Here is a 21,944-nt window from a genome sequence, read left to right on the forward strand (position 1 = left end):
TGCAAAAATATCATCATCATTTCTGTGAACAGTCACATCCTCTATATCATTGGTTCCCAGAACTGGTCCTCAAGGACCCCCTAATCCATAGATATTAGTGTTTACTTTGCTTAATTACCTTGCACTAAATTCTATTCAGGAAAAAAAAACCTGTTAAATTGGGTGTTCTGGGAGCAAAGAAAACACTTTCGTACAGTGCTAAGTGGTTTGCAAGTGTTTTTTTTTTGCATTCTGTGCAAATAAAGTGCATGTTATGTACAAAACAAACCTAAATATGCCAAACTGCATGTGCCATTAGCAAACCCTAAAATTTCATTTATCCGCCTTTAACTTTGACTACAGCAATATAGCGGTCAATTCATGTGTAAAAATGATTCCTTATGCTCACAGAAACATTCTTTCAATATGAGTCCAACAATATGTTCAGAACCTGAACATTCAGGTGGTAAGCTGACTTTTTGTGTCACATAACGTTGCTGAGCCTAGATCTGGCCAACTGAAGCAACCGCAGACCTTAACATAGCCTCCAGAAACCTGTACATATGATGGATGCATCCCTTCTTGCTCTTTCCTTCTTATCCTGACACGCCATCTCTCTAGAACAGGGTCTACTCGGACTAATCAGACCACATGACCTTTTTCCATTGCTCTTAAGTCGATGCTCTCTAGCAAATTAAAGCCTTTTTTTTTTATTAACATTTATGTGAAAATGCTCCTGTTTTAATAATTAAACACAACTGAGCGCTCTATCATCGATTCTGCAACACTTTTTCCAACCATATTTCTTCCATGAATTTTTACAGTTACTACAGGTTTTCATAATGCATTGACCCAATTTCAAGAAATTTTAATGTTTTTACTGCTTGGTGACTTTTTTATTCCCAGGCAGTGTATGTCTTTGCAAATATTTCAGAAAGTTTTCCTCACATCTAACAAAGAAATTGAAACCAGCAATTTGTAACACTGCCAGTTTTCCAAACGTTATAGAAGATGCAGTTGATCATAACCAAAATAAACTCACATTTTCACATAAAAACTATATAAATTTTAACCAAACAGGATAATATCTATGGTAATGCCTTCCACTCTGTTGACTTGTTCTAATATAAGAGTCCCAAGCTTTGTGATAAGCTTGAGGTTAACTTAAATTTCCTCACCTTAAATAGGATTCACAGTGAGTGTGTTTAGTATATGACTCAAGGAGAGCTAGCATGATGTGTGACAGCTTTAAGAATTCGAGCACTAAATTCAGATATAATCTGAGCAGATTTTTGGCCACATCTTATTTTGCTTAGTCTTTAATGAAATCGTGACATTAAATGTAGTCATTTTCCTTTCAAATGCTGGAAAGGGCTTCCATAGGAAATGTTCCTAGCACTACAGTGAGCCTATTGAGCAAAGAATAACCACCTGGAACAAACCTTTGCAGAAACATTTCCTGTTTCAGCAAATCATGCAAGTTGCAAAAAAAACAACAAACAAAAAAACCAAAAACAAACGTGCCTTCCTATGGGTTATGCTTAGTAACTATAATGTTGTAATATTTGTGTAACAGTCATATTATTGCTATAACTAACAGATGTTAAGAAAAGCATTGATGTGTGCAAACAAGTAATTAGAGCATGAAATAAGAACACACAGAGGAAATGGTAAAAGCATTATAGACAACAGCTGAGAATTCCATCATTGTTATTGTGCATGAGGCATAATCAAAATGTTAAGATTAACGGCATTAGGGACTGATTTTGTTTCTACAGTACTTTTTAATCTGCTTTAACTGAGTTGGGGGTAATATTGCATATTTATATAACTGAGTAGATGAGCCACTAAATGCACAATGTTAAAAGCTCATATAAAAGTATTAGCTTAAAACAGAATTGAGCAGTGCAATGCATAGCTTTGTCCACAATAGATTGCTGAAAAGTACAAGATCATTGTGGAAAGCATTTAAATGAATTTAAGTGCATCTTAACAACAGCATAGGTACATGATGACTTCATGACTTTCAGCCACTAAGCTGTAACTTCAACCCTAAAGAGAACGGAATTTCCGTTTGCAGTTATCTCCCTCCTGCCACTCATCCTCTCAGTATAAACAGCATTATCCGTAGTGTGTTAAAGTGCTGACGGCTGATGTCAGTGTCTTTTGACTTAATCATATATGTAGCACTATACTGACTATTCATTTCTGTGAGTATAACATAACTTTTATAACTTTTAATTTAATAAGTTTTATCTAAGTTATCTGAAGCCCATTTGTATAGGTCATAAAATAAACATTTCCTTTCCAGCAGCCCATGGTTCAGGCTTCATTTGATTGAAAAAACAATGTGTATACCAGTGAGGGCTGTTTTTCCAGATTTTTTTGTTTGCTTACATACTGTATACACTTTTCCTGTTTGCTTTTAATGATGTTCAACTGTTCAGAACAGTTCACAATCCGTTCAGTTTGTGCATAGTTTTTGTCACACATGCTACACTGCTCTGTCCTTTATGTACATCAGGTATCCCTGTATACAGAGCCTTTATACACCATTTACCTGATGGTATATATCATTCCACTGCATATATGCTTATAGAGGGTAATTATAATCAATACATTTTTTACTTTCTTCACAGAAAGTTTATTTGGAAACCAAAGACATATTAGATTTATGGTAGTTCATTCATGATGAATCTAAAATCACTTGTTTGTTGTTTTTCAGTTCAATTGTAAAGCCAAAAGACTATAGGCACTGCTGCCTCAAAGTTCAAGGGTTGCTGGTTCAGTCCCGAGCTTGGGTTTTAAAAGGGTGGAAAAGCAAACAGATCAGAATAAACCAGTCTTTCCACTGCACATTTCAAACATTTACACTATTATTAGCCTTTTAGGGGTTTTATTGACTGTGAGATTAAACTTGTTCACACGTTTAAAATACAAAAGCAAAAATGGCTTAATGGTGTATTGCTAAGGGAAAATTTAGGTAAACTGTTTAGTTTTACTATCAAACGTTCAGAAAAATCCTGGTTTGCAAGAAAATTTACTAGTTAAATCTGAGGATATTCTGAGAAGTCTAAGCCTTAAATTGTGAGCATGGATGAATAACATGCTAAAATTAATAATAATGCTCAAAATAGAAGAAATTGGGCGAAATATTCAAGTTCTCATTTTTTTGTTATAATAAAGCTTCCACATAGTTGAACCAGAAACACAATGGCTTATGTTGCAATCATTTTAGGATAAGATGGTAACTGGAAACTATTATTTAACTGTATTAAGTCATTCAAGTCGTGGTTGTTATCTGATACTTTGGCAGGCTACGCTAGAGTACTGTTGTGCAAATAGCTTAGACTTTAACGAAAGCAAATCGAGACTAATGAGATTTTCATGGCAAGCAAACCATTTCTGTCTCTTCCCATAGTGTTCATGCAATGGTTTAAGGTCACAATATGGTAGAGTTTGTTAGTCATCTGTCTTATAATAAGAACTTAAAAACAACAAGAAATGTTAGTGGTTAGTGACTTATATTCATGTCTATTCACACATCACTGTGTATGTCCTGGGGCAAAGTTGAAGACATAGTCCTAGGCCTTTTTTTCATGTTTCATTTCCATTAAAATATAATGAACTATAATATTAGTCTATTATAATCAGGGATGCTTTAAATGTTACATTACTAAGGTTTACATTGAGCTTTTCTCTATTAGCTTGTTCCTGTAAGTATCTGTAAATTTTCATTGACACGTTTTTTTTTAAGCCTGGTTCCAGAATTTGCCTGTATTCATTTGTGTAATTCACATTTCCCTGACTTCGCACAATGGTCAGAGAGAATACTTGGCTCAGCACAGTTAAATCTTTTGTTCCTCAAACTAACCAGAGAGTCTAGCTTTCAGTGTGACATTTGTATGTATTATGCATTCTCTGGGCTTCGTTGACTCAGGTATTTTTATGGTATTATATGTACAGTAAGTATACAGTATTGTCTGTTTATATTTACCAAAAATTCCATTTTTTCATCTAATCTGACTGAAACTATAAAAATGACATGTACTGTATACTGTATGCACGAGTCGTAAATAAAATAAATTAAATTAAATAATACTCCTACCACAGCATAATGGTTTAGCATAAGATTGTGCTTTCTCATTAAATAAACAAAAACTACAGTATGACTTAAAGGCTTTTGCACATGGTTCAAAAGGGAACTGTATTACTGGAAGTATGTAATAATTAAAGCATCAGCCTTCCATCTGTGCAGCATTTTTTTTGTTTTTCAGCACAATTTACAAAACTGGAACCAACAGATCCAGAGACTGAATGATTTCATAAATCACGGATAGTTGTTTTTGGGAACAGCATGTGTACCAGACAGCAGAGAAATTCACATTTAGGGCGACGGAAGAGTTTACGGTTTCATTGCAGTGAGCCAGTCCACTGTAGCGGAAGTAGAGAGCGACTCACCAATACACCCTGGGGGATTTCCATTTGCATGGGGAAGTTGATAATAATAATAGTCTATGTTGTATGTCTGTACTAATACTGAATGGCATCAGTCATGCAGGCATACATACTTGGTGCATGTGATGTGTATTATTTAAACATTCCGATGTATTCCCACACACAGTACCTCTGCTAATCCCAAATGATCTAAACTCAAGACAGTTTAAAATTATCCATACAGTAGTACTGTAAAAAATACAAATATTATCACCTGACATATTTGATTTTATATATTAATAAGCAATATGAATTTTAACTTACAGGTTCTATAAACAGAACATGTGGAACTCACGTGGTTTCAAACATGATCAGAAAAGTGTATGAGACTCCACTTATTATTTGCTCATTTTTAATGTGACATCTTAAAATTATCCATTTTTATCCATCTTCTATTCATATTCCTTATTAAAGGAGGACTTAGATGATGAAAATGTAAAGAGAGGATTGACGATAACCTTCAATAAAAGATGATACTGTGGTGACAAAATGCATCAAATCGCTGTTCTAAACAACATTAAAATGAAACCATAAAATGGCACTACTTTCAGTAAGTCATGCTTCTTAAATGTATCCAGCCTTGGCTTGATGAACACTAATCCATTTAATATAATCAACTTTTCTCATGTGATCTGGTCTGAGATTAGAGTTGTCTCTAATAATGACTAGCCTTAAGATACGCACTAGAGCCACTGTTCTGCAATCAATATAGAGTTATAGATTTTCTAAGCAGACATGTTCCTTTGTACCATTAAACCCCTCAGGCTATAAATGTGCTGAGTTCACTAGAGCCAGTGGGATCAGTCCTCTCAGATGATGCTCAAATCACTGAGCATGTAATGTGCTACGCTGTTCGGTTCACAATGCTTTTCACAGCCTATAGGTCATTGCCATGGTTACCTGATAATCTAACATATCTGCTAGAATTTGAGGAAGTCGCCAAGCTTATTGCCCTGGGCAAGACATAGGATGTATTTTGCAATCTGGTGAAAACATCTATAAGAGGGGGGCTTGAGACTATAATCCTGGTTGATGTATTTTATTTTATTTTTTGTACTTGGCAAAAATGTGTTGTTAAATTGATTATCATATATTGGTCTACTTATGGTCTACCTATATCAATCAGGACATAAAAACAGAACAAACATACACACAACAGCTTACACAACATAAATGATCTAAACAATACACCAATCAGCCATGACATTATGACCACCGGCCTAATATTGAGTAAGTCTCCTCTTCTGCCACCATACCAGTGAAGCGCTGTGTGTTCTGACACCTCTCTATCACAACCAGCAATAACCGTTTCCTTGATTAGATTTACATTAGGTCTTCTATTGGATCACACTACACTGGCCAGACTTTGCTCCCCATGTGCATCAGTAAGCCCTGGCCACACATGACCCAGTTGCCAGTTCACCAGTTTTCCTTCCTTTGGAAAAAACTTTGGAGTTGCTCTGACCCAGTCCTCTAGGTATCAAATCCTTACGCTTGCCCATTTTTTCTGCTTCCAACACATCAACTTCAGGAAAAAAGGGCTCGAATGCTGCCTAATACAATATATCCCACCCACTTACAGTCGCCATTTTAACAAGATATGGAAAATGTAGCTACTGTGAGAAGTGCCAAATTGTGATGGCTAGACAACTGGGTCAGAACAACTCCAAAACTGCAGGTCTTGTGGGATGTTTGCAGCCTGCAGTGGTCAGGACGTACCAAAAGTGATCCAAGTAAGAAAAACCGGGGAACCGGCAGCCAAGACTCACTGATGCACATGAGGAGTGAAGGCTGGTCCGTGTAGTCCAATCCAATGGAAGAGCTAACGTAGCTCAAATTGAGAAAAAGGTTAATGCTGGTTCAAGTGTCAAAACACTTAGATTATTAGCGTTTTGATGGCAAAAAAGGGACCGACTCAATATTAGTATATGAGTGAGTAGAATATGTGATACATATTTGTCCTTTAAGGAATAATTGTTTACACCTAATAAAACTGGAAGACAACATGCTGCTCCATAACAAATCTGAAATGTAAAAAATCCACAAAATATGCAGAACAATGTTTCGCACTACAACCTAAACATGCATTTATCAGAGTGAGAGACAGATGTACAGTAGGTTCAGCACATCTCTCCAGTAACAGAGCAGGCAGCATAACATCTACCAGGAGCACATTCACTGCTCATAACAAAGGCCGTGCAGAATTCCCTCTGTCGCATCCCTATTGTCTTCTGATGAAATGAATACATGTGTCTTTGGTGATGGCTGTTCATGGGAATCCCAAAAACATACCACATGTATGTACAGACAGTAATATATACACGGAATGCAGTAGACAAAGTGGACAAAGAGCTCGGAGCTGCCTGAAGCGGAACAGAGAAGCCGCGTCAGAATTAAAGGGAGCGCGTTTCCAGGTTAGATCGCATCCGCGGGTTTAGTGGTGAAACGAAATTAAAGCACAAAAGAAATCCAAAAGCAGGTATTATACTGTATATACTGCTGTTTATTATGGTGGGCTTTAGAGCCAGAACTAAACCCATGGCCGCATCACGCAGGACTACACGATAAGCGCACTTTATCTCTCTCCACACCTCTGATGAACATTTACAGTACAGTAGGGATCAGTGACAGCCTACCTCTTCAATACTGCTAACGGAATTGCGACAGCTGGTCATTTTGGTGATGAAGGAGGAGGTTGTTGGAGAGCTGTAGTCCTCTAAAGTCTCCGCGATGAACTCGTCCACTGATATCAACTCAGGCATTTTTGTTTGTATTTTTTTTTTCTTTTTGGCGAATTAATTTTGAAAAACAGATATTTTTAAGGTTTAAACCTGAACGAAAAAGTAGCTTGTGTCAGGTTACTACAAAACATAGTGTGTTTGTTTGTTTTAAAAGAAGCGGAAAACGTGAAGCGCTGAAGTCTTTCCCTCTGTTCAGTAGTAACGCGGCGGAGGTGATGGGAGCGCGCGGCGCGTGACCGCGACAATGAGGCTCGCAAACGCGCGGCTTCCTCGCGCTGCTAAGTAAAGTGACATTGCGCATGCTCCGTAGCGTAACGCTCGTTTAATCTAGCGTCTGTTCTGTTAACGGCACCCTGTACAGAATGAGTTTATCACTTAACTGGGAACAACATCCGGACTAGTTAATTGGGTATATCACAATGTTGTGTAACTAACTTACTCAAAATTTCAAATTTCCTTCCCTTCTTGTATTAATCACTCTGACTCCAGTCTTGAGGAAACAATTCTTAAATTACATGTTCATTTCCTCACTTAAAACTGGGAATACTCACTTACTCATTCACCGTCTATACTGCTTTATCCTGTATACAGGGTCGCAGGGAACCGGTAGGACACACACACACACACACACACTACAGGCAATTTGGGAATGCAGATTAGCCTAATCTGCATGTTTTTGGACTGTGGGAGGAAACCAGAGACCCCTGAGGAAACCCACCAAGCATGGGGAGAACATGCAAACTCCAAGTGCACAGACCCCAAGGCGGGATTCAAACCCAGACCCTGGAAGTGCGAGGCGACAATGCTAACCACTAAGCCAATGTGCCACCAAATTGGGAATATAAGAAATACGAACATTTGTATAAAAACAAACTTCATTTCCATTTAAATTTATGAAATGAACAGGTAGCCTCTGTTTGATTTCTGGAGACTGGAGTCAGAGTGATTAATAGAAGAATGGAATACACAGTAGCGTCAAAAAGTTTTAAGTCTAATTTTGTAACATGCCAACAGATGGCAGCACATTTCTGCCATTGTCAGTGCAATCCCCACCTTTAATTTGAACATGCCACCTGTTGCTGTCAAGATTGTCCCCAGAATCCTGACACAGGAGCAGACAGAACATCAAACCAACAAATGTTATGATGAAACTGTCTCTCATGAGGACCGTCGCAGGAAAGGAAGATCAAGAGCTACCTCTGCTGCAGAGGAAAAGTTTATTCAAATTGGCAGTCTCAAAAACTGATGATTTACAGCACCTCAGATTAGAGCCAACAAGCAGAAGAGACCTGCTCGGGCCAAGAAGCACAAAAAATACATGTTAGATGAGTGGAAAACTGTCCTTTGGTCTGATGAGTACAAATTTGAGATCTTTTGCTCTAACCGCAGTGTCTTCGTTAGATGTAGAGAGGGTGAACAAAATTATCCTGAATGTGTGGTTCCCACTGAGAAGCATGGAGGAGAAGGTATGATGGTGTGGAAGTGCTTTGCTGATGACACTTTTGATGACTTAGTCAAAATTAGGGGAAACATTTAAGCAGCATGCCTACCACAGCATTATGCAGCAACGTGCCATATTATCTTGTTTGCACTTAGCAGGACCATCATTTGTTTTTCAACAGGAAAATAACCCCGAACACATCTCTATGTTATGTAAGAGCTATTTGGTCAAGAAAGAGAGTAATGGAGTGCTGCATCAAATGACCTGGCCTATATACAGTGGGTATAGAAAAGCAGAACTCCCTTACATACACCCCCACACACACTCACTTACTTTTACATTAACTTGGATCTATTATAATTTGTATGATCAACCATTTTCAGCACAGCAATGTCAATGTCTAGTGTGTGATGATTACCTGAAATGATTTAATGAACCAAAAAAACATCAGTTGCAGGCAGTGGTTAAAGACCGTTTATTTATTTTATGCTGACAAATCTGTTATTGTGATGCTATTATTTCTCTCAGTGTCTACACTGACCAAACTCTAACAAAGTGTATCTAAAATTTTAGTTTAGTTATTTTAGCTTAATTTGCAACTTCATTTCATATTTCACACTGTGCAACTTTTTTACAATGTCCCATGGCATGGCAGTAGAGTTTTAGCAAGTAAATATAGCAAGCAAATATAATTTCCTCAAACAGAAACAGCAAAACATGTAAAATAAGTACAATTTTAAAAGCAACAATCAAGAATACAACAAGGTAATTGGGAAATATAAATATTGATTTAGTTTAAAACCATGATATTGAGCAGCGTAATATTAGAAGATAGGTTCTTACTGTTGTCACGATAGACGATTAGCCATTTACAATAAGCTGACTGATGTGTGTGGGAAGGGTGTACAAGATAAGGAAAAGGAACAGCGCCAGAATTGCGAGAATAACCAAAGCAATGATGTATTTCTTGTATTTCTTCCAGATTAAGAATATGAAGGTCTTCAAAGGGTTGACAAACCAGTTAAAAGATGTCTTGGGGCGACTGTAAGAGACAAGGAGAAATGATTTAAAGGTAATTCCACACATACCAAATTGCAGCCTAAAAAATGTACATATTCATTTATCAAAGCACTTTTGAGACTTTCTGACTAAAAGCTATTCACACCAACCCTATGACTGAGTTTTGGTTCAGGGTTTAAAGGGGATTTGATACTTTACAGAAAACTCTCGGCAGGACGGTTCAGATAGGTATTTGTCTTTGAGTCTTACTTCGGCTTATCTAGTGGCTCTGGTTCCTTGCGTGCTTTGCCCACAGGGTTTTTCTCAGCTTCTTCAGCAGTCAACAAGTGGAACTCGGCCTCAACTTTGCCCTTAAATATAGAAATTGTTAATAGCACTTATTAAAAGAGAGCGTTTTGCTACCAGTGTCATCAAAATGTTAAACCAAAATTCATAAGGACAATTAACCATCATTACCATTACTACTGTATAATAGCAGATCAACAAAGTGATCTTTACTCATTAAATACCATTAAAAGGAAGGTGTTCCCGCCGCTGTCTACAAACTCTATGTCTTCTGGCTTCATCTTGCTGCGTTTGCTTCGCTTCTTTTTCTTCTTATTCTTGTTTTTCTTCTCCAGTTCAGCCTCTCTCTCCTCCCTCTCAATGTCCTCTTGACTCTTCAGTTTGATGAGGGGCCACCAGCCTTTCATCCTCTTGCTACGGAAAATGGAGAACCGTGGGCTGGCCCTGTCTTTGGCCATCTTAATGCTACAGTGCTCAGAGGATTTAGCTGCACGGACCATGTCGCTCAGTCGCAGCTCAATGGAACCTAATAAAAATGCAAAAGCGAGATTTATACATTTACACATACAGAGAGCTGACATGTGCTGTAATTAAATGAATAAAGATGGATAATGAGATAATAAGTGGATAATGAAAAAGGGGCAATGACAGGCAGTCACTTCTCAAAGTGCTGGAACAGCAAGGCCAATTCCTTTGTTTTTGCTGTACAGTCAAGAGAATCGCATTTGGGTTAAAAATAAGATAAGATCAGAATTTTAATTTACTGACATTTACATCTAGATGAGTAGATATTTAGAGCTATTAATTTTTTTATACAGTTAATCTAAGTGGGTGCGCATGGGGAACATGTAGCACATGTATACAGAATCGGTGGGGGGGCTATTCCAGGAGACTTACTGCACTACTGCACAAGCCAGGGTACACTCATTCACACACTATTGGCAATTTTGGGAACACCAGTTAGTATAATTTGCATATTTTTAGACTGTGGGAGGAAACCAAACTATCCCCACCAAGCACAGGGAGAACATGCACACAACTCCATGCACACACCCGAGGTGGAAATTGAACCCAGACCCTGGAGGTTCAAGCCCATACTGTTCCCCATCTGATCTATACCTAATTTATGGGCCACAATGTACCCATTCATTAGTGTAAGACAGCCACTAATAGGCCCACCACTGACAAGATATCATTTGGATGGTGGCTTTAGTGGTAATCTCTTATTGGAGAGCAATTACAGAAACTGACATGGTAATGTGTGTGTTCTCATAATATCTATTCAGGATTGATCCTACATGTCTACAAAGTGCACATGTACAGTAGTGTAGGCAGTCAGTGTATAACTGAATTTTCTCAGCGTATTATTGCATATTGCACAGATGCCTTTTCATATCACGGTAAAGTTTAACGTCTGACAAAGCTTTAGAGAGAAAAGAAAGTGAGAGCTTCTGGGGTTTTTTTTTACACACAGCTTACCCAAGAAGTCATTGGACCCAATGCGGTCATAGTCCCAGACCTGGAGCACCAACACAGCAGGCTGACGAAACTCTGACTCATCTAAAGAAAAAATGGACTCTTTCTTTTTATATGTGATCTCTTTCTCTGTGGGCAAGTAGTCAAAGTGAAAGATGAAACGCCAGTTGAAATTGCCTTCTCCTGTCAGTGAATTAAAATGCACATCCGTTTCTTGCTTTTCATTGTCCAATCCCTTAACCCAGCTGGTGGACACACATATACACATATGTGTTAATACATACACATAAAAAGCAGTTAGCCATTGCTGTAATTGTAATTGCTGTAATTGTACACTGATCAGCCATAACATCAACATAACACAAAACATTATGGCCAATACTACTATGTAGGTATGTAGGCTCCCCTTGAACCATCTGGGCATATCTGGCCAAATGGTCCATGACTCCACAAGTTCTCTGAGGGTGTCCTCTGTTGTCTGGCACGAGGACATTGGCAGCGGATCCTTTGGGTGCTTGATTAGATTGGTGGCCTCGGTTTCTTTGCCTCGCAGTGCCCCAAGCGCAGCGGACTGTGATGCACTGGGTGCTCTGGTGCCTTTCTATCGTTTTCAGCATCGACGTTACTGTAGGATTGGACTAGATTGGCTGGCATTTGGTCTCCACAGGCATACATGTGTCTTAGATGCCCCAAACCATGTCATAATTACTGGTACTGGTATATAACTAATAATCAATGTTAATATGTTATCATTATGTTATGTTATGTTAGTGTTATGGCTGATGGTGTACATGGTGTATATACGAACCTACTGGAATTAATAAATTAGGAAAAAAAGTCAATGCAAGATTAAATTGTGAAATACAAAATCAAATAAATCATCTGTCTTTTATATGTGTTTGAACTGACCCTTTAACATAAATGTCACTTGAAGGTTCTCCTGTAAAGGGATTAACGTCATCCAGGACAACATCATCAGTATTCCAAATAATGACCCGGAGCTCGTAGCTGAAAAGGAAGGAAGAAAGCTCAGCAGCATGCATCATCATGAGCAACGTGCAGTGTTCAATGCATTAATAGACTTTATACTGCATGTATGAAAAATAAAAATTATTGTAAACACATGCAGTTACATACTTTCAAATCATTTCAAATCATTTCTTATTTGATAGAAACCTTCTGAACATACTGCAAGATAATGTATATAACTAGCACTATCAATAAACACTAACACAGTTCAGTTTACTGCGGGTACCTTATGGGGAGTCTTGGCTTGATGTTAACAGGAGGAGGAGCAGGTACATCCACAGGAAACATGTCAATCCACATGTGAACATAACCCTGCCACAAACAGGAAAACATGTTTACACTAAGTGTGTATTCTCATACTGTCCAAGTATCATTCTTATAATCGAAATAGCTGTCACTGCTGGATAAATGCTAATGTTTAACCTGGGGCAGGCCTGGCTTGTCTGGGTTGAGCAGTGATCGGACCTCTACATGCTCAGGCACCAGAGGACATGCTCCCACTATAAACTCCCTCATCTCTTCCCAACGGTGAAGCACACTCAGAGCCCTGTGCTGGTCCATCTCCTCATAGTCCTCCTCTGTTTTCTTATTCTTCTTCAGCAGCTCTGACAGAGAATAAAGAGTTTTTTTCTTCAAAACTCAACAACTACAATACCTCGACACATCTACGATCACTAGCGACTGATATAGCAACAAGTGTATTAATCTTCAAATCTCAGTTAAGCAATGTTAATGTGAGAGTTATGACTAAAATTTAATACATAACATTAGGCTATACAATATATTAAGCGACTGACCTTCAGGGAAATCCTCATTTGGAATTTTAAATATTTTGTTGAGAACTTTGACTGCTGACTCTCTGTACTCCGGGGAGGGGATCCCCTCCTTGCGGCACAGTTCAGCCAAGAGGGTGCAGGGTTTCTTGGCGTCTCTCCACTTATTATAGCCATCTCTGTCATCACAAGACATGTGCTTCAACAGCTTCATCTGATTTAGGTTAATCACTTACACATTCACTCACTCATCATCTATACCGATTTATCCTGTATACAGGGTCATGGGGCGTCTGGAGCCCAGCCCAGGAGACGAGGTGAGGTACACCCTGGACAGGCGCCAATTCATTGCAGGGTACACACACTTACTCGTTTACACGTTACAGGCAATTTGCGAATATGCCAATTAGTCTAATCAGCATGTCTTTGGATTGTGGAAGGAAACCGGAGTACCTGGAGGAAACCCACCAAGCACGGGGAGAACATGCAAACTTCATGCACACAGAGACAGGAATCGAACTCGGATCATGGATTTAGGTTATATTTAGCAAAAAAAAAAATTATTCCTGACTGTCTATGATAAACTCCCGAAGGTGTAAGTGTTGCTATATTAAACTATTTTTTCAGATATGTCCATTCTACTTCATCTATCCTTCCTTTATCAATGACTCAGAAAGGAAAATTCCAATGTACTCATACTGTGGGTATGTGAACAAAAGGCCAAATAAAGTCTCTAGAGTCTTTAACTTGAACTTGACCCTTAATTTGTGTGAAACATTTTACGTGAAACTGATCAATTTCATCAGACTACTTCTGCTACTACTCCTGTATGAAAATGGTTAAGGAACTAAATATGGAGTTTCAGTAGCTGTCAAATCTATTGCGCACTCACTTGTCATAAAGCAGTGAAATGCCACATGTAGCTCGATGACGACTGTAGAAACGATTCTCCAGATCAATGCGTGTTTCTCCAATCACGTCATCAGATCCCACCAAATCATGGTCGAACACACTCAGTATTAGATCCGTCTCCAGAGGGAAGGACACAGTCAACTCAAACACTCTACAGAAAAAGCAGGGAAAGCAAGCACACAAAGTAGACAGTGATTGCAGTGAAGAGAGTATTTTTTATAAATATAACCTGATACAGTGGTACCTCGAAACAAAATTACTCCATTTCAAGGCAAATTCTTAATGTGAATTTTTACATTGTGAAACCTATCTTCCCATAGGAAATAATGATAATGCATATAATCCGTTCCAGCCACACAAAAATACTACCAATATTACCAACTTCCAACGCTATTCATATTTGTGCATATAAAACAATTAAAGCATTTAGAAAACACATGTAAATGGAGTAAAATATTAAATAAATAGACATTAAACCTCACTTAACCTTAATTTATTGATTTCTCATTTATGATTCATTTTCCTCTTTAAAAACAAAACTTAACGTGGCTCCCTTTTCTTCTTGCAAAAAAACCCACAAAAATATGTAAACTTGTTTCACTTAGCTTTCCACTGATGCAAATACGTTTACTTATTTGCTAATATCCCGAAAAAGCTTCTTATGTCGAGGAATATTTCTTGCAAAATTTTAGTTCTTAAGGCAACAAAATTCTTATGGTGCGGCATTCATATGCCACCTCGGCAACTGTATCATGTTAACATTTTGTCTCATTAAAACATTTTTAGCATTTGGCAGAAATGTAATATATATATATATATATATATATATATATATATATATATATATATATATATATATATATTATTTTTTTTTCTTTTTAAATCATCATAAGCACTTATTTATTATTATATATATATATATATATATATATATATATATATATATATATATATATATATATTATTCTTTTATCATCATAAGCACTTATTTATTATATTGTATTATATAGTCATGTTCATAAATATTTTGACATTGACAATTAACCATGATTGCTATTAAAGTATTAAATATGAGCTCAAATTGATTAGCATGTTTATGTTTGTACAATAAGAGTCCAAAAGTAAGTATCTTGGCCATTACAGTAAATTTCACTTTTTTGGTTATAAAGTACATGTAGTACAAGTAGATTGATGTACATTTTGTAGCGTTTGCTACATCTAAGATGACAATATAGCTCTATACACAGAACTCATTCGGCTGTTTTTTTAACAACAGTCACATCATCAATAAATACAGTACAAGCAAACCAGATGCAACTGCAACCATACTGTTCATGCCCATGCTATAAGATGAAGTGGTTTGCTTCGAATCGTGAGGTCAGCAGCGCATTTCTTCTTTTAAAAAATGTACCACACAGTCATGTAATTGTACATTTACATTTAGTCGACGCTCTTGTCCAGAGCGACTTACATTTTTTTAATCTCATTACACATCTAAGCAGTTGAGGGTTAAGGGCCTTGCTCAAGGGCCCAACAGTGGCAACTTGGTTGTGGGGTTTGAACCTGGGATCATCTGAACTGTAGTTCAATGTCTTAACCACTGAGCTACCCCTGACCCCAAGTTACAATAATGAAATCATTGCAACTGCTGATCTTGTGTGAAAGTGTGGTTTGTGGTTAGAATAGTGACATCACACAAAGAGACATCACACAAAGTATCTGTAATGTGCTTTTTTTTTTCTCCCTGTTGCAAAGGGTTACTATGGATGCTTGTTTCTGCCGCATATAAGAAATTGTAACTTTTTAATCTTGCAATTGCAAGATGTTCAGGTAAATTGTCATCCTGGTCAAAATTGCTACATAAGCTTGAATTTTGGTGATTTATTTATTGAAAAGAGAACCTACAATCGTGACAAAGACAATAAATTAGTTGATATTAACAAGTAATTGTAAGAGTTGCAACTATTAAATATTACCTTAAGGTTCTGGGAAATAATGTCTCTACTCAATGATAAAAATGGATCCAATAGTGTATGCTTGTAAAAATCTTATTCCTATTTTATTGCTAATTATAACTAACATTTAATTTTTTACATAAAAAAAATCTACTGATACTTGTTATTAAGATAATTCTAAAATACTAAATAAAGTGGAATAAAATGTATGTAAAGTAGTACACTTACTCTCCAAACACAGGGTTCAGTTGTTTGGGAATGTAGCGCTCCTTCGAGTCTACCTGCTGCTGTCCTACCTTCACCACCACATAGGGGTCAGCCTTCCCATTAGGATCTGCTGGGGCCAGGTTAGTGGCCTGGAAATAACAAGAATATTATGAGCAACCATGAACTTCTTTGAAAGGAAGAAAAAGAGAATAAAATTATGGTTTGCTTAACATCAACACCACAACCAGGTAAATTGACAGGATCACAGGTTTCAGAAAACCTATAGTAATATAATATAATATAATATAATATAATATAATATAATATAATATAATATAATATAATATAATATAATTAGCAATTATTGCTGACTTTTCTTGTTTTTTTTTTGCTCTATTATTACTTTTCTCTTTTTTTTATATTTTTTTCAGACTTGATTGTTTTATTTACAAGTAAAAGATGTATTCAATATAATATAGTATTTTTGTGAATCCCTATGGTTGCATTGTACGGAATTGCCCAATTAAGCTTGAGCTCCATAATATCATTTGACTACAGTGATCATTAAATATTTGATACTTCCTAAGTGCATTGGAATTACTTTTTACAATACTATATATTTGTAGCAGGTATTTATAAACTGTGAAACAAGCTTAGTCTGTGTTTTGCAGACGACAATAACTAAGCAGGCAAAATAAACGAATTAATCCAGTGTTTTATTTAGTCAGTCTTATTTTTACTGTACCTTTACCACATACACACGGACAAGGAGTTTGATCGGGGAGTTTTTGGGAATACCATTAGTGATCTGAAAGTCAACATCCTCATCATCAAGGGCAATAGGGTAAATCAGAAAAGAACCCTGCAACACATCAAAAGCAATTTTGATTACAACTGCCATAATACAGATACTTCTTGAAATTATGTGAGAATCTGAGAAGAAGTAACGATCCTGTTTAATACTCATGACCGTGTGCGATTCACCTTGTATTTGCCCATAGTCCTTTCACTATCGTCGTCCTCCTCCTCATCACAATTAGACTTGCCTTTGTAGATGGGAAAGGTGTGTAGCCAGTCCATAAACTGACTGAATTCATTTTCTAGCTCTGACTTGTACAGCTAAAGAAATGGGGAAAAGGACAGTGTTTTGCATCTGAACAAAATTATTGTACAAAATCTGGGAACAACAATGCAGTAAAGAATAAGAACCTTTAAGGTTGCAATTTTTTTTCTCTTTGGTTTGGGTGGCTCTATGTCAACAATCACGGCGTTCTCCTCCTCTGCTTCTAAAGAAGAAATGTTAAAGTTCCCTCCCTCTGGAGAAAGAAACATTAAAGGTGCAATTAGTTGTGCGTAGGACGTAATCATCCTCATGCAAAGAGCTGTAAGCACCTCAAAGAAAACAGCTGAACCAACCCCTAACAGACCTTGCCTGCAAGTTAACTGCTGAATATACATTATATGAACAAAAGTTTATGGACCCCTGGCCACCATACCCATAAGTGCTTTTTAAGCATTCCGATACATATTTTTGTCTGGCTATTGTTGTTATTATGACAAACCGTTATAAATAATGTTGTTATAATATGTATAAACATATATGTCAATTAATTGATTTTTTACATTTATTTATTAATGCTTTCGTTTAATGTTAAGTTAAGCCTTTATTTGTCACATACAGTACACAATACATCACAGCACAGTGAAATTCTTTCTTCTCATATACCAGCATAACTGGAGTCAGAGCGCAGGGCCAGACATGATACAGCGCCCCTAGAGCAGATAGGGTTAAGGACCTTGCTCGAGGGGCCCAACGGTGGCAACCTGGTGGAGCTGGGGATCGAACCGCTGACCTTCTGATCAATAAGAGCCACCAGTAATATCATACAAATGCATCCATCAGTCATAACATTATGACCACCTGCCTAATATTGAGTAGGTCCAACCAAACCACTAATGCACTATGTGTTCTGGTACCTTTTTATGGGAACCAGCATTAACCTTTTCAGAAATTTGGTCCATCAAGTCCTTATGCTTGCCCATGTTTTATTTATTTTTTGCTTCCAACACATTACTTTCGGGGACAAAATGTTCACTTGATGCCTAATATATCCCACCCAATTCCAGGTGACATAGTAATGAGATATTGTAGATACTGTGACAAGGACCAGTTTGTGATGACTGGATGACTTGACAATCCAAAAACCAGTCTACAGTGGTCAGAAGTTTTGTCACCAAAAGTGGTCACATGGGGAACGAAGGCTGAACCAATACAAAAGCTACTGTAAGTCAAACTGCTGAAAAGGATAATATTGGTTCCAGTAGAAAAGTGTCTTGAACACACATTGCTGTTTAGGGTGAAGACCTACTTAATATTAGGCAGGTGGTCATAATGTTATGGCTGATCAGAGTACATTTGGATTAAACTGTTTTGTGTTGGACTTTTTTTTTTTTTTTTTGCTTAAATATAATTTTATTAGGATTTTCTGTAACACTTTGGGCAACACTCAGAAAGTTAACTCTAAATAAATAAAACCAATGATATTCTCACCTCCATCTTGTGGATCATCCAACTCATCATCCCTTTCAATCTGAAACAGAAACCAGTTGATCGACTCTGTGAAAACGGTGATCTTCACAAAGCTGATACAGTATATTCACTAAGGTTTGAGCACAAACTGCTTCTTTAAAAATTGTATTTATCCAAATTTCCAGAAGTTAAACAAAGCCATCGATACCTGCTTTTCAAGTTCCTCCAGTGATGCGTAATATTTAGACCACCAATCGAGCTCTTCCTTTTCTGGCTCCTCTTCTTCAAGTTCTTCCTCCTTCTTAGTGACTGCTTTCAGTGGACCCTGAAATGTTATTCATAATTATGTGTACCTTATTGTGCATGTGACTACTGAATGCTGAACTCATAACACTGGGATTAGATTTCAGCCATATTCTACTTGGTGGTATTATTTACCCAGAGTACTGCACATCTCAGTGAGTGGCACCATCCCATTACCATCACTCACCATCCCACAAGCTGTGCTGGTTTACTCTTTAGCTGAATTACCCACTGCTATAGTTTTGGAGTTGATTTTTACCTCAGTCAGAGCCCATGTTATAGTCTTATGTTTAGACTCTTCTTCATTGATGGTGAGGATGCTATGTGTAGAGATGCTTTTAAGAGAGCTTTTCCAGGTTAATAATGATCATAACCACCATGTCATACTTAGCAAACGCAACATCTTGGTCCATAAGGACCTAGTTAGTGTTTTCTGACATTCTTCTATTGACTATTGGCCAAAACACAGTATTGGTACAGATTGAATTTTTTTTTAGGTTTTACATAAAATACATAAAATGTGTGTGCAAAAGAGGGCACTTCTGAAGTTTTTGCTACATGGAAGTGACCAATCTTGCTTCCCTAAAAATGTCAAGGTGCCGTTTAATTTCAATAGAATGCCGTAATTTGAAGATGATTTTATAAGTTCTATAATAAATACACAATAATTATTCTAAATGCTAATTATTCCTATTTCTTTACAAATATTGGACATCAAATTGGTGTAACCTTCTAGAAGCATATGACCTGTTAAAATTGTTGCTTAAAATAAAGCATTCCGTGCAACATTAAGGACTTTTTACCCAAAAAATCTGTAGTGTCTGTAACCATGTCTAACTTATGTGGCAATATCTGAACAATTTAGTATTTTAGAATAATAAACTTTTTTAGGTTTATGTCTTTTTATGTGAAATCTAAATTGGCCAAGTTTCATCTGAACGACAATTAAGATCATTGAATGATTTGAATTAAAAAAACACTACATAAAAGGGCATGGCATTGTATTTAGCAAATGGGTTTCTTTTTATCTGATAAAGATATAAACGTGTATGTATGCATATTTACAAAAAAAGAAGCCTAGATCGAGAGTCGAGAAGCATCAAATAGTATGAAAAACTGTGTTATATTGTCCTATCTGAAAATTCACTTTTTCACAGGGGCGACACTTTTTAGCACCAATACCATGTTTTGGCCATATTCAAGATTCAGGATTCAAAGAACTTTATTAAATCCAGAGGGAAATTGCTTATATACTGTATTAACTTTAAATAAAACAATCCGAAGAGATCTGTTTGGTTCAATTGAGTCTGTTTGGGCATGTATACAGGATGGCAGAAGAAAGATTAATCAGATTGATGATTGAATTGAGAAATTGGAAACAGTGAGTAGGAAGAACAGCAAAAAGATGGATTGAAGACATCAAAAAATAGCTAGGAGTAGGAGAGTGGAGAGCAATAAAAATGGCAAAGGAAATAAAATAATTCTAAAAAATGCTAGGATACAGTAGGTATGAAAATCATCATTGGCCTCCATGGTCCCTAGATGGACTACAGAGGTTCACTGATGAATGGATGGATGGATGGATAAATAGATAGATGGATATTAACTATAGCATGCTATTTGTGTCAAGTTCTTTTTAGTTTTCTTCATTTCTTATAAAACAATGCCTTCTGTGGTTTGCAATCAGATGTATATAGAACATGCAAACGCTTAAAAATGTAGAAGCGTACATACATGCCCCCCTCAGCAGCCAGGACCACATATTTACTCTGTATACTCAGGGCATTGCCTTTAGACCTACAATATATACAGTACCTCTTTTGTTTCATGAATAAACCACTGAAAACTCCAACTTACTCCACTTATTATGTTTGTTTCTCTACCCATCAGCAAGTCTGTGGATGTGCACCAGACGTAATTAGTGATTCATTTATCAAAGTTAAAACATTTAGGGGGACATGCAAAGTGCAAAACTCATATGGGATTCTCTAAAAACTGCCTTTTTTGGTGTTAATCACAAGCGTGTGAGACCTGCATGTTCTGGTCTGATGATACATTTGCCTTGCATGCATTGGCAACCTAGCACATTCTTTGCTCTTCCCGTACTGGACTATTTACATACTATGGCCGGAAGATATTTAGACCAACTGTTCATCTGTTACATAGACTGGCTTTTCTAAACAGCAAATCAGCCAGAACTTAGAAACTTAGAAAGTTCCTGAGAAACACGGTTGTATGACAGCGGGTATTCATTGCAAACCAATCAAAACTTAAAAGATCAAAAGCTGAAATTGAAGTGGATATTAAAATAAGCAAATGTGCAAATGCATTTATTTCCAACAAAAGAAATCATTTAGCATGAGTGATAAACAGTGCTGATTGATGATCAAGAGGGCTCTGATTGCAAAAGAAACCCACTAACACAGGCATGCATGCTGACACACAGTGAGTAGAAAACCCCCACTGAGAAGTCACTGTGGGGTTCCTACAAATGTGCTCAGCGCTGAATTAATCAGAGAGCAATCAAGCTGCAGGAACACCGACCACGTGGACCTTATTAGCTTTAAGTCATAATTAAGGGTTAAAGAAACCAACTACTAATTAGATGCTATTTTAAATATCAGAGAACAATGAATGCACATCTTTACATCCATTAAATTGCGAAAACAATCTCCTAAATTCTTACTTAAACATCACTGTAGACACATTAATCAGTGGTGGTAGATTATTCTTCATTTCTCCCAATCTGATCTGGTTTTATAGGCCACAGATGCAGGCTTATGTTTGCAGTCATAC

General features: G+C 37.0%; 2 protein-coding genes across 2 annotated transcripts in view; both read right to left on the bottom strand.

Annotated features, from left to right (window-relative positions):
* The window catches only part of unm_sa1614 (un-named sa1614), a 38,716-nt gene extending 31,262 nt beyond the window's left edge, over positions 1–7,454 (bottom strand). Inside the window, exon 1 of the mRNA XM_053484267.1 lies at positions 7,113–7,454. Within this exon, the coding sequence (XP_053340242.1) occupies positions 7,113–7,238 (126 nt within the window). The 5' untranslated portion in view covers positions 7,239–7,454. The remainder of the gene's footprint in view (positions 1–7,112) is intronic.
* Positions 7,455–9,512: 2,058 nt separating this feature from the next.
* Positions 9,513–21,944, bottom strand: part of LOC128511411 (fer-1-like protein 4) — a 34,289-nt gene continuing 21,857 nt past the window's right edge. Inside the window, exons 32-46 of the mRNA XM_053484271.1 lie at positions 19,054–19,170; positions 18,867–18,906; positions 17,525–17,631; positions 17,300–17,434; positions 17,061–17,177; positions 16,337–16,464; positions 14,134–14,304; positions 13,266–13,420; positions 12,892–13,073; positions 12,695–12,780; positions 12,349–12,447; positions 11,443–11,684; positions 10,188–10,489; positions 9,928–10,028; positions 9,513–9,700 (exon numbers count right to left, since the gene is read on the bottom strand). Coding sequence (XP_053340246.1) covers positions 9,520–9,700; positions 9,928–10,028; positions 10,188–10,489; positions 11,443–11,684; positions 12,349–12,447; positions 12,695–12,780; positions 12,892–13,073; positions 13,266–13,420; positions 14,134–14,304; positions 16,337–16,464; positions 17,061–17,177; positions 17,300–17,434; positions 17,525–17,631; positions 18,867–18,906; positions 19,054–19,170 — 2,163 coding nt within the window. The 3' untranslated portion in view covers positions 9,513–9,519. The remainder of the gene's footprint in view (positions 9,701–9,927; positions 10,029–10,187; positions 10,490–11,442; positions 11,685–12,348; positions 12,448–12,694; positions 12,781–12,891; positions 13,074–13,265; positions 13,421–14,133; positions 14,305–16,336; positions 16,465–17,060; positions 17,178–17,299; positions 17,435–17,524; positions 17,632–18,866; positions 18,907–19,053; positions 19,171–21,944) is intronic.

Source organism: Clarias gariepinus, chromosome 23 (assembly GCF_024256425.1).
Source record: "Clarias gariepinus isolate MV-2021 ecotype Netherlands chromosome 23, CGAR_prim_01v2, whole genome shotgun sequence".
Taxonomy (NCBI): Eukaryota; Metazoa; Chordata; class Actinopteri; order Siluriformes; family Clariidae; genus Clarias; species Clarias gariepinus.